Source organism: Apium graveolens, unplaced genomic scaffold (assembly GCF_009905375.1).
Source record: "Apium graveolens cultivar Ventura unplaced genomic scaffold, ASM990537v1 ctg935, whole genome shotgun sequence".
NCBI classification, from domain to species: domain Eukaryota; kingdom Viridiplantae; phylum Streptophyta; class Magnoliopsida; order Apiales; family Apiaceae; genus Apium; species Apium graveolens.
In genome coordinates this window covers 54967-68457 of record NW_027421869.1, presented here as the reverse complement: position 1 = coordinate 68457, position 13491 = coordinate 54967, and the positions used below count along the sequence as shown (strand labels likewise).

The 13491-nt window shown below is 33.2% G+C and overlaps 2 protein-coding genes across 3 annotated transcripts; both read right to left on the bottom strand.

Moving 5' to 3' along the window:
• Positions 1-306: 306 nt before the first annotated feature.
• LOC141705729 (protein ORANGE-LIKE, chloroplastic-like) lies at positions 307-6058 on the bottom strand. The gene is made up of 8 exons (XM_074508618.1): positions 5693-6058; positions 4725-4842; positions 4501-4617; positions 3746-3832; positions 2149-2225; positions 1816-1943; positions 878-1014; positions 307-689 (listed from the first exon to the last, which is right to left on the bottom strand). Exons 1-8 carry the CDS (start codon positions 5893-5895, stop codon positions 612-614), a joined length of 945 nt encoding a protein of 314 aa, XP_074364719.1. The 5' UTR covers positions 5896-6058; the 3' UTR covers positions 307-611.
• A 982-nt stretch (positions 6059-7040) lies between these two features.
• LOC141705728 (vacuolar protein sorting-associated protein 55 homolog) lies at positions 7041-12204 on the bottom strand. 2 transcript variants are annotated; one of them, XM_074508617.1, is made up of 6 exons: positions 12060-12204; positions 9856-10863; positions 9724-9775; positions 8494-8533; positions 8321-8405; positions 7041-7457 (listed from the first exon to the last, which is right to left on the bottom strand). In XM_074508617.1, the coding sequence occupies exons 3-6, from the start codon at positions 9754-9756 to the stop codon at positions 7274-7276; spliced, it is 342 nt and encodes a 113-aa protein (XP_074364718.1). In that variant the 5' UTR covers positions 9757-9775; positions 9856-10863; positions 12060-12204; the 3' UTR covers positions 7041-7273. The 2 variants fall into 2 exon arrangements, with proteins under 2 accessions (XP_074364718.1, XP_074364717.1); XM_074508616.1 differs by lacking the exon at positions 12060-12204 and having other exon boundaries at positions 9856-11998.
• Positions 12205-13491: the final 1287 nt, after the last annotated feature.

The window sequence follows — 13491 nt, the reverse complement described above, 5'->3', positions numbered from 1 at the left end:
AAAGCACAAGAAGGCCCAATTTGTAAGGAAAAAACTCATTTGGGACTTAGTATAAATAAAAGACAACAATCTCATTTGAAGGGGTTGGCTCATTAAGCAAAGAAGATCCCCTCCTAAAAACTATAGTCTAATAATAATAATATTATTGGAACATCAAAAACTTTTCGCCAAGACCCTCCATGATGTACCTTTCTTTTTTCTTTTTATTCTTTCTTTTTTTTGCAAACAGTCTAGTCTGCTAATCATATTGATGGTGCAACTGAGACTTGTATCAGCTGAGAAATAATCAATTCTAACTCTAACATGTCGCTGTGAAACCTTCGCTTAGCATTAAAACAGAAATGATAGAGGATTACACCTTCACGAGCGAATTACGAGAGTAATTACAACAAAGAACATTCAGCTACGCCACAAAGTTGTAACATCTATGGTTGATATAATATAATGCGAAGAAATATAGTCTTTAAACAATTTACTACAGCTTTATTGTATCTCTTGTAGATCGTAGTAGCGCTGTTTTTCCCGTTGATTCACTTCTAATCTACTATGCCGGAATGTATATCTTTCATGTCTGTCCATTTGTATTTCCAGTGGAATCCCATCAGTAATCTCTAATCAAAAGGATCAAAACGGGGGTCATGCTCGCTTGCCATTAACATTCCGGTGCACAGGCATGTTGGGCACATTACCTGAAAAGCTTTTAGTCAGTACCGTTGCTTGGATTGTTGAAAGAGTAAGAAGATAATGATTATAAAGAATAGGAACTAATGGGATTTGACAAACATTTCGTCATCTTTTTAAGTAGTTCATGACAATGGAATGTTCATATTTACTTGGCTACCTGCCAATTAAGAAAGCAGCGACGATAATGAATTACCTTTCCTGCTCCTGAGCAGTTTGTACACCTTTTTGTAGTGGGAGCTCGTAATGGTTGATCAGAAGAAATGGATTCCGAAATAGGTTCAATGTTTAAGCATACACCACTTGCAGAACAGCGAGCACAGGCCAAGTACCCTGCAGAGATAATTAGTCATAAATTATTAGTAGTTATTTTCTAGCTAAGCAAGACAGATTTATTACTTACATTGGCCAGGAAAAGAAGTAGGTGGCTTAAAAATCCAAACTTATAGCTACGATTTACCTACCAAGATCAAATGAATGTTAATGAAAGTCCACAGTGCTTGTTAATTCTTTTCAAGAGTTTATAATTTGAAAATTATGAGCATCAAGAACACAAGACCAGTTCATATCCGCATATACATGGCCAAATCAATTTACACATGACTTTGTGATTAATTATTACCAAAGGAACAAATTCAATTATATCTGATGGCAGCTCTTAGTGTTGGATATGTAGCACTAGTCGTAATTCTTAATTATTACCACACTGACACCATAATTGCTATAAATTTTACCAACTCTCAGTGAACATTTAGATATGTCACTTCGATTTAGTTTACATATAGGTGTAAGGTATGATGAGGCTACTATGACATATTTACTCATAGGTGGGGCAAGCTCTTCTATTCTGGTTCCGCAAAGGAGTAATTCTGATACTCTTGTGTTAGTAGTTAGTCAAGTACCCGCAAAAGCAATTACATTGCACAATATAACTCCTTGTCCTTTCCAGAAGCTTCACCGCTACATAATGAATCAGCTTTATTATTTATTTATTTTTGAAAGTGTACCAGAGACATAAACTTAGGAAATACCACAGTGACAGGGGTCATCTCTTCCTCTACCATTGGGATCAACACTAAAGTGATCATGTAGGTAGTAAAATATCATAGCTACCAAAAACTAATATCTACCTACCAGTTCCATGGCAGTACTTGCACCTTTTCTTCTCTTGTTGCTCAACGTTACTAGCTTCAATCAGCATCAAAGTTGATATTACCCCCACTGCCCCACCTGAAAAAGATGCTACTATGGGGTCCACCTGACTGAATAGAGAAGAATAGAAACTAATTATTAAACACATCTTTTCTAATATAAAGGACTCTGTTGAAAATGGAATTTCAAATTGAACATGACAGAAATTTATGTATACAATGAAATTATTCAAATTAGCATTACATATGTTAAACAAACGTGTACTTTGTTCCTTAAGAGGGGGAGGGGGGGGGGGGTTCAGAAGTTGGCAAGTACCTCAACTGCATAGGCAAGTGCATATTTCTGATAAAGTCTTCATATGATGTGCCACCAATACCCAGTTTTAGTTCCAGCTGCCACCAAAGAGGTGATATTGTAAGTGATCACCAGTGTGTAGTAGAATACGGCACACCGGATATATTACATAATTACATATATATCATGTTAAAAGTCTAAAACCATAATCAGCAATCTGCAATTTCACAAATTAAAGTACATCATTAGGATGATAGGATTATTAGTTCAGACACTATTTGTTGCATCCTTTTTCACGAATGTAGTTAAACTTACTTACATAATAAACTAAATATTTATTAGTGGATTACATTGCTTCTGAGATCCGATTCTGTAAAATTGATGTCAACCGCTATGCATCTATATGGAAAGCCATTAGAATCATGCACTTAAATATGTGTGCTTGTCAGGCAGCTTGAAGCCACATTAGATTGCTGGTTGAAATAAGAAACTTCCTTTCGGCTAGAGTTCTTGGTTCTATGTTGCTCGTACAAGCTTTTGGAGCAAGTAGAAAACCAATTCCATAATTTTATGATCCCCCATGCCCAATATCTTTAATTTCCAATTATATTATATAGATTATATATTTTATATATATTATAAGCGTAAAAAGCAATTTTATCCCAAGTACTACCAATGGTCTAGGTTTCGATACCCGTCATCAATCTATTAACTATCAGTATTTATACCAGTAATCTCCAAAGATACCAACAAAAAATATGAGTCGATTCCCATCAATAACATATTAGAATCTTATATCCATATAATTAGCTCTAAAGCTGTCATCAAAGGCCTAAGGTTCGAATCTTACCAAGATTACTCATAAACATTATATATATTGTAAGTCGAGAAGTTAAAAAAAAACTTGCGTGTTGCATGGGCCATAAGCTAGTGTGTGTGTGTGTATCTGGTAGATGTTTGCATTATTCAAATACCAACCAATATATTGAAGAAATAAGTGAGAAAAATCTAAGCAGCGGTGAATTGTTACACTTAAAAACACATGACGGAACTAGTAATTACTACTTAGTAAATACACTACAAACAAAGTTTGACCTTAATTTAAAATATAACAAGCACACATATATCAATAAGCCAAAGGTATTCACTGCCTGCTACATCCTCAAGTTCAATAACTAATATGAAATTTAGCTACTAGGAAAGAGACAGATAGAAATAGTGGTATAGTACTTCATACAGTACGACTAGAATAGTGTGATAAATATTCAGCTGTAATAGAACTTGAAACCTCTAGCCATGGCTCAACAGTCAACACTACAGCAGGTCTTAAGGACCATCAGTTTGCATACTTCAGAATTTGATAACCGTTTTACCTCACATACTAGCTGGCTGATTACTACTTGCAAGTAAAGTCCATTACCATTCGCAATAAGATACAACAACCCACAAGCAACAATGATATGCAGGAAGATGTAAAACTAACAACAGAATATTGCTTCATCCCACTCGATACCGAGTCTGACAAATATACTAGATCACCTAAAGGCTTTAAGCTCTAGAAAGATGGTCTTACGCTACAGTCTTAACAAAATCAGTTTTTTAGCTTAAAAAAACTTACAACTGGTGCTAGAAGCCCCCCAAAGACGATGATTCCCGATATAAATGCAAAGCTTGTCAGGTAGAGCTGCTTCAATGTAGTTGGCGTCTACAGCAAAATTTTTAAAAATTAAAAATGACCAAGAGAAAACGAAGCAGCAAAAATTATAGAGATTTAACTTTTTCAAATGGCAGGCCGTAAACATATACGGGAATAGCATGATTTTTGACATGCATACAAAATGTAAAAAGAGGATAATTCATTTAAATACAAAAAACAAAAACGAACTAGCTGCCCGAAAATATCTAATCATACATCCTGAATTTGGCATACTATGAAAAGTTTCTATAGTTGAAGAAGCTATCCAAAGGTATCCTATAACAGGTATCGGTCAAGCATGGTGCAAATAATTGGAAGAAAATGAGAGGTGTGTGCACCCAGCTTGTTAGGTAAGGGTTTACACCTCAAATGGTACGTACAACCTAATTTGAATAGCATAAACTATTTCTTTATACCTAACTTTAGTTGCTGAATCACCTAAAAATGCGAGGATACATATAAGAGCATACAAAAATTTGTAATCAGACATATTTAAACTTTCCCGTTCATTTTGGTTAAATAAAAGCAGAGTTACATCAATTGTATAAAATGGATGATACATTGTGCATATGGTCTAAACATTATCCTAGTTCAAGATGAGTGGCCCAATGGTTGACATCTTCACAAAGGCCAAGAGTATGAAGAAATAAAATTTCTTTAAAGATCACATTTTTTACCATTCGGGAGAGGAAGGGAATAGTTGATGTAATGTCAGGCATCTCATTCTCTTCTGTGTTATCATTGTCGAACACTTTCAGACGCTTGGTGCGTTGTTGTACTCGTAACCGTCGTACCTAGTGCAGCATTTGATAAAGAGTGGGAGAAGTTAAAAATAGTAAAATGACTACTTAAGCAATGAGCAAGTTTTCCCCATACAGAGCACAAACTGACTTAGTAATACCTCTTCCATGAGAAGAAATATTTTGTTGCGTCTACTCCTTATGTTGTCTTGAATTTCCTGTGATTGCATCTGAACAAAATCTTGAACAGTTTCTGGTCCTTCAATTATGCAAAAATTGCTGTAAAAAAATTATACTAAGGTTAGTTAAAAAGACGGATCGTTTCAAAACCACAAAGGATTTGGAACAATCCTTACAACCATGACAGTGTAGACAATACCATTTAGCATCAACAAATTGAAATCTATTAGTAAACATATCATAAATTATATGCTAACAGACACCAGTCTACAAACTATTAATCAAAAATCTCTCAAAGAGAATCGACATTAGACCATTGACAAATCAATATCATCTTCATAAAATACATGTATCTACAATAGAATTTTATGAAGATGATACTGATTTGTCAATGGTATATCCGCAAAGACTCGGTTTGTTTGGCATATACTTACCCCATTTTTTTTGTGTTGGAAAATTGTACAAAGGAAAAAATATTGTGCAAGAAAAAAAAAGACCAAGGAAAAGAAGAAAAATATTTACATCTCAAAAAGCTGGGAAAATAATTTACACTCATCCGAATTCATGAAATTCTTGTCCAATGTTTGTCCAGAGCACAATATTACATGCCTAAACCAGAGCCTCGTGAATTAAGCATATCGCAAACATTAGAAATCTTTAACTCTGACATCGGAATGATGCGACATACACAAAATACAAGTAGGTTTCAATAAGAAAATTAGTACAATCTTCAGGATTACAAAACAAGAAAACTTTCTACTGTAACCACAAATAAAAAGCCAATCAAAAACAGCACTTGAGCATGAAAAACTAAATTACAAAAATGTGTACCAAATCATGAAATTAGTACAAATTTGCAAACATAAATTATAATCAGCATATACAAGACCAAGAAACAAACATGGAGTAAATTAAAGACAGTAGAATAATAAAATATAAAAAAGTGGACCTTGGGATGTTATCTCCAGCAGGGAAGGAAGCAGAGTCATCCTTTGCAGCAGCATAAGAAGACACAAGTCTAAGTTTTGAGGTACTTTTTAAACAAGAAACATTTGCTGGGCTAAAAAAAATCAAGGCTTTGTATGAGTTGATGGGCTTCAAGGTGTGAATTGATGATGATGGAAGATATGAATGAAGAGAAAAAGAAGCCATGTATTTTATTTTATTTTAACTCTGCCCTTTGCTTCTCAAGAAAGATAGACAAGGTGGAAACTGGAGATATATATAATAGACAGACATGTTGTGTATGCAGAGATAGATATATAGTTTAGTTTATTACAGAGAGACAGGATGGAAGGAGCTTTGTCCTGAAGCTGAGTCTGGCCGGTAGAATATTAAAGGTATCTTTTCTTTTTGGGTACATATATTATATGTATCTTAATTGTTTATTTTGTTTTATAGATACTTTTTTCTCTGTGACCTTATAAATGAACTAGTAAAATTCCGAAATTATTATATGAATAAATTTCAATCATAAAATTGGGTATAAATTTTTTGATATGAATAAAGTTTGGACCGCAAGAGCTTATGTATTCGCATAACACCATCAATTAAAATATCTTATCACATTTGTTATATCATTTTGCGAAAATAATTGTATCCAAATTTGTAAAATATATTCATAAGTTTGACCTGGAGCTTGAGAATGCACAAATGAAACACTGTCTTTCTTTGTTAAATCCTATTCTAGTAAAATGCCGGCGATATCAAATTTCCGGACTTTCCCAAAATACTTGTCAGTAATTCTCATGTCCCATCATTTTTTTACACTTTTATTTTTAGATATTCTATCCAATTCTTTTACATTTCAAAACTTACTAAAAATAGTAAATGAAACCTAAAAAATGTCAAAATAAGCATTATTTCTAAAATATAAGCATTTATGTCTATCAGCCAAGTTGTTACCTAACCAAAATAAATATTTTAAAAATGACATTTTTTAAATGGATCATAAATATTCGCTCATTCGTTAACACTCACAAGTCACAATATGAAAATCGCCGATTTTTATAACAGAGCTCACAATATGAACATATTTTAATCATAGAAATACATGGATAACTGCAGCATACATGAGGAATTTCCCATTGGAATATTTACTCGGGGGAAACCGGGACTGGAAATGTTACCAATATAGGATCCTTGGGGTGGGGAAGTTACTCAACTTGAGGTAATGAGTTTCTCATTCCTTATAATAAAATTACTAATTCAAATACTATGATATGGAATCGATATTCTAATTTCCGTTAACCAAACTCATTAACCATGAGTCAAGCATACCCTCGGGTATGACTATGAACAGAAATGTAATCCCGTATACTCAACAAATGTGTAAATATCTGCAGGCAAAGGACCTGATCACGATGTAGTGGAAGAGAACATAGAGCTTTACATGGTTAAACAATCTTCATTGTTACTGCTATTGTATCTATCCCGATTCTGTCATCTTTTTTACATCTACTACACAGAAAAAAGCACAGTAAAATGGATACTGTTACAAGATTATCATCACTCGTGTGAAACTAGCACCTCACCACTCATCATCAAGGCTGGCACGATGAAAACACAAAACAGTGCAGACAAAGATGAAAAATGACGTGAATTCGATTAACATAGCCCCGGTACTAATCAACTCTGCATGCCTGAGAATGATGGGAATAGCCATGCTTCCTACTGTCGATGCCCCTGTTAAGAACTTGGCTGCATCTACCCATCTGCCATGACAAAATCCAACAAAGAGAAGAAAATTACTCACCTCGACTTGTTAATCAGATCAGAGCAAAGACCTATATGAACTGTAAATTATTATTAACTGATCCTACAGAATTAGTAGATCACGACTTGGCAACACTTTCTCTCCTCCAATAAACATTGCAATGGTTATTAATTAAAAAGGACGTTTCTAAGATTGCTCAAGACAGCTCTCTAATCACTACATGACCACAGATGATATATAAGGTTAACATACTCAAACTCTGAAGGAAAATTTCATTATCAAATTGCATAGAAATCAATGTTCATGTGGCATACTGAGAGCAAACTGAAATACTCTTCCTGTGCTGGGTGCACTAATATCGTCTATGAAACTAAATTTGATAGCTGTTTATTCTACTTGCTAAACACGCCATACATCAAGAGATTCCAAATTTAGTAGCAAGAGCCAAGATGTTGTCTGATTGCAAGGATTTGTTTAATTCTAGATTACTTGTTTGTCTTCTTTTATGGTAATTATTTTGCTTTGTATAACATTTACAATTTTAAGTGTCCAATAAACACACCATACATCACTGATGATGTGCTTAGTCTAACTCAAGGAGTATATAAACTGACGGGACAGTTAAAGATTTTATATGAGGGAGCCAAAAAAAATTCTCAAATACCAACGTCTTTTCCTCTTATTATAAACAATATCAGTTCTTGCACAATTAACTTGAGATTTGGCTGTGGAGTTTTTCCGAGCTTGCACTCTGTTGTCCAAGATAGAAGAAAAGCTTTGACTAATATATATATATAATAGAGATATACACTTAACATATTTAAAGCATACTGTATTAGGCACAAGTATGGAAAATCATACCCTCCACCATCTCGACTAGTTAGAAATTGAGTCGACCCACCCCCAAAGAACATACAGGGCATTGGCACCAATATATATACAAGAGCTGCAATGAGACATCAATAATATCATTCATTTTTTGAAGTTTCCTCAGTTTAAAGTGCACAAAAACAACATTTAATAACTACACTTACCAGATAGCATTGGCCACCAGTTGCTGTATAATGCACAAGCCTGTAAAATCAAAAGAAAAAAGGGGGCTCATAAGATATGAAAGCAATATCACATACTCCATAAGTCTTAGAAACTACAGTACTTGACGATCAGAGGAACATGAGTTCCAATATTGCAGATAAAAATTAATTTCTTTTAGTTCTCATGTAATTTTAATGTTTTTTAAAAAGCTCGGGGAGCTTTGTGCCTCTTCCTTTTCACTCTGTAACAATGGTTACAATGCCATATGTGAGGACTTGCTTTAGAGTGGAAGAACTCCTACATCTTCCCACCGGTTTTTCTGGTCTCACCAACTAAAAATGCATTGTTTATTACCAAAGGGCTATTGCCCAAGTGTACCACCCTCACCCCTATTAAAGGAGGTTGCAACTCAAGCTTTGACAAAGACAATAGGGTAGGTCAGTGTTTCAAATACATTTATATGAGATTGGATTCGTGATATGAATATAAACCTTAATGACCGATACACCGAGTGTGTTGGGAGACAGGATGATGATAATAGGATAGAGAAACAAATTGGCAGGGCAGCTTAGCGCATCAACTGCCCAAAATAATGTTATCATGGCCGAAAACGTGCATGTCGGTTCTTCTTTCAACACTGGGGAATAAAATTTCGGACCAAAACCAGTTAAAAAGGCATACCTAGTCGATAGAAGGAATAGTGATGGGGGTTAGGGTTAAAACTAGGGTGTTGGGATAACTTCCAAAGAAAATTTCTCACGCAAGAGAATAAAAACACAGCTTTTTCAGTATCAATATTATCGGTCTGATTTAATTAAAATAACCAATCCATATTTATAAGAATCCTAACTATATTTCCTAATTTAAATATAAAAGTAAATGATAATTATTCCTAATTTAATAGATCGTTTTCAATATGTAATTGACTAACTCTAAAATACACTAACTAATGGCTTCCAAAGCCTAATATATTGTTCCTAAATAGTTTCTTTGGTCTTCTTAATGAGCTTTCATGTATCAAATGGTCTTAGCTGAAAATCTCCATTTCACAAATCAAGATTGTTCTTGATAAGTTCTTAAGTTAATAGAGAAACTACCATTCTATTGAATACCAACTTTAAATGAAAATGAACTTTTACAGCTTAAGATCAAGAAACTCATTTTTTTGAGAGAAAAAAGTAGCAGTAACATTTATATACAATTATTAGTTGTCAGTGTCAAAAACTTACCAATATCTGCAGGAGTATGCTGGATGAAAACATAAAGGCAAGCCCAGCTAACCTGCACACGAAGTACTATTTAGAGTTCATTGATTATTATTAAAGTGGAAACAATCAACCAACTCAGGATAACAAACTTACACTGTAGGTGGCAGAGAAGCATCGTCCAAAAGTAAAACACCAAGACACCAAACATAAGATAGTCAGCATAAGATATGCATAATAAATTAGCCAAATATATACAGTCTTTTACCAACAGAGCAACCATTTCTAACAGACTAACACCATCCGTGTAAAAGTTACTAACATCCTTCACAGCTAGCGTTCAACATCAAAGATAAGTTGTCTGTTTATATGTACTTGGAATATGTTGTTTGAAAAGCTAACAAGTTTAAAGCATATTACTCCTTTCAATTTATCCTGATCTGCAAGGACTTCACTGTAAGATTGCTTGGATGTTTAAAATCTGTTTGCAAGAGATGCACAAGAAGGCAGTCGCGAGATTTTGTAGATCATTGAAAATAGTTCACAGATTCAAGTCAGCATTCTTAAATAATGCAAGGGGAGAAATCTTTTGGCCCAAACAACATCATGACTTCATCTTAATGCATAAACTCTCATGACTCATCAAAAAGAGAATAATTACACTTTTGTTTGCCTTACAAATCATTTCAAGTTATGGCATTTTCCAAAAATAAAACAAATTACACCGACAATATAGAAGGTGTTATACTTAAAAATCAAATCTAATATAAAGTTGAAAAACTCCACTAAAATTAGTTTAAAAATGAGCAACACCAGTACACTACACAAGCTTCAAAAATCTTATAGCAAACAACTCAGGAAATTGAATTTTATACTGTAATCCAAAAGGTGTAATTTGATATTTTTAAATGTTACTTGTTTTTTTAAGTTGATTATGACTTTGTGAATGATTAATTTTATTGGTTTATTATAATAAATGAATGTTATCTCTTTATTCAAAAAGATATTCATTATTTTAATATATATATATATATAAATACACATTTTTTTTTATTTATAATCTGATTAATGACCCGCTTTTAAAACCGCTTAAGCGTCCGCTTTAGCGCTTAAGCGCTAGAAGGTGACCTCGCCGCTTAGGTCCGATTTGCGCTTTTTACAACACTGCATAAAACGTGATATCATATTAATTTCTTGTCAACTGTTCAAACTTTTATAAGCTTTACATATGCAGATCACTGGTTGCAAGTGTCAAAGCTGATTTATCGCGACATACACATACCAACAAGTATTTTAGGCTCCTAACATGACTTCAAGAAGCTCGGAAAAAAAGTCAAACTCTATCGCCTTAAGGTTGTACCCATTGTACCAGCGCACAAACCTCCCACGTGATCTAAAGGGAAGGTCCCTGTGTACGCAGCAATGCGCTTTATTATCACAAAAAGGCTGTTTCAAGGGGTTTAAACCCGTGGCTGGGTAAATAGCAAGTAGACACTTCTGTTTGACATTATTTAAATATACTTCTCAAGTAAAATATTTTGGCATATGATCAATTCACTCTTTCTAGGAATTATGAAATACTGAAATATCAGATTGTCCTATTAACTAATTTTTTTTGTCACAAGTCCTATTAATTAATTAATCTAGTGCAATTAAATCAGGTTTATTAGAATATGTAAATATGTATCAGCATGATTCTCTCCTATTATTATGTAAATTAGCATCTGTATCTTCATATGTATAGCTGGAGAATAGTAATCTGCTAGTAGTTTGTTAGACCTATTCTAGGTAACTACAGCTTGTAAGATGAGTATATATATTCCAGTGGAAAAGGAATAGAGAGGCAGGGAAAATATTTCCAATAAGGTTGCCCTTTTAATCTGCTTTCCTCACCATCTAAAATCAATAAGGCCTCAGAGATTGTATACAATATTAACATAAATGTAGAAAAATAGTACACCTTCTAGTATATTCCGATTAATTACTGGCGTTAAGTAAACAAAAAAAAAAGGCAATATTATAACTCCTAGCATCGGAATTTGCTGTTTAACACATAAAACCTAATTGTAAATTGTAAATTAAGGCTGTCGAATTCTTAAATACAGCAGTTGTGTATCCTAATTGCGAAACTTCAACTATAAGCCTACAGTTGAAAGGGTAAATAATTAGTAATTAAAAGTCTTCAAACGAACAGATAGAGAATCTGTAGAGCTCAATCAAAGATCAAATACGAGTACAAAATTAATTAGATGGTAGGATGAACTCGAAATACAAAATGAAAAAAAAAACAGTTGAGAATTAAAAGGAATAGAGAAGCTGCTGCAATTGGTAATAAAAGGAGTAAATATATGTAATAGTACCTTCAATAGTCATCGCCATCTTGGGAGAGTTCAACAACAGAATAGAGATTGTGTGTAGATACTGCGTAAAAGTGTTTAAGTCGATAAGAGAGAGAGAGAGAGATGGATGGAGTGGATCGGTGATGAATAATAGCGATGTCAAGAATTTATAACTCGCCTTCCTGCGAATTAATACCTTTGCACTTTACTTGCTTTTTAGATTGAAAAAAAAAAGAATAAATCATTCATTTACTCATCTTTAATCCTTCTACGTACATTTATTTATATATAATTCACAAGAATATTGTAATTAATTAGGTACTAATATTTTTAATACAAACGAACTTTTGCATACATAACTTACTGTGACCCGTCTGGATTTTTAAAAAAATGTGACTTATAATTTAAAGTTAAAAAATATTATGTAAATTATATAAATATCATAAATTATAAATTATTTAGTTATTTGGATAATTTTAGCTATAAATTACTTATAAATTGAAAATGTGTTTGGTAAATTATAATTTATAAGTTATAATTTTTAAATAAAATTAAAATGTAAATTACAAATGACATGATTTAATAATTTTAATATCTAAATAATAAGTTTAATATATGTTAGGTAATGAATTGCAATTTGTACTTTGAGATTTTACCTCGAGATCTCCAGTTAGGCATATAGAGATCTTGACATCTCGATAAGTATATTGACTTATCGAGATCTCTAATACTCCGTGGTCGAGATCTCTCATCTTCATATCTTCACTTTGTCTTATCGATATCTCTCAGTTCTTAAGTGACTTATTGACTCGTCGATAACTTAGATTTCTCTAGTGAAATTTGATTTGTCGATAACTCATAGTTCTCTAGTAAATTTTGACTTGTCGATATCTCTGAGTTCTCTAGTGAAATTTGACTTATCGATAACTCAGAGTTCTCTAATGAATTTTTGACTTGTCGATAACTCTGAGTTCTCTAGTGAAGAAATGACTTGTCGATATCTCCGATCTTCATGTCTTCAATTTGGCTTGTCGATATCTCTGAGTTTTCTAGTAGCTTTCCTGAGTTCTTTATAAGTCATTTTGGAGTTCTCGAATGACTTCTCTATAATACTAAATTTGTGACTTGTAGAGATCTTGATTTAAAATATTTTTCTCAAAACAGATTTATTCAACTCCAAACTTCTTCATAATTCTTCTGAGACATGATCTTCTTGATCTTCTTCCAGATAGAATTCTTAGGCTTGATACCGTTTAAATAAAAAGACTCCAGTATGCTCTTGATCATTTTTACAGACTTTAAATGTTACAATACAAATTGCGAACTAAGCTCACAATACAACTTACTTAGGGTTGTCAATTTGACTTAGTGATGTTAAAGTACAGGCATGTCTTGCACAACAATCTCCCCCAATTTGTGAGAAGATTGTTTAACACAAATTCATGCATGTTAA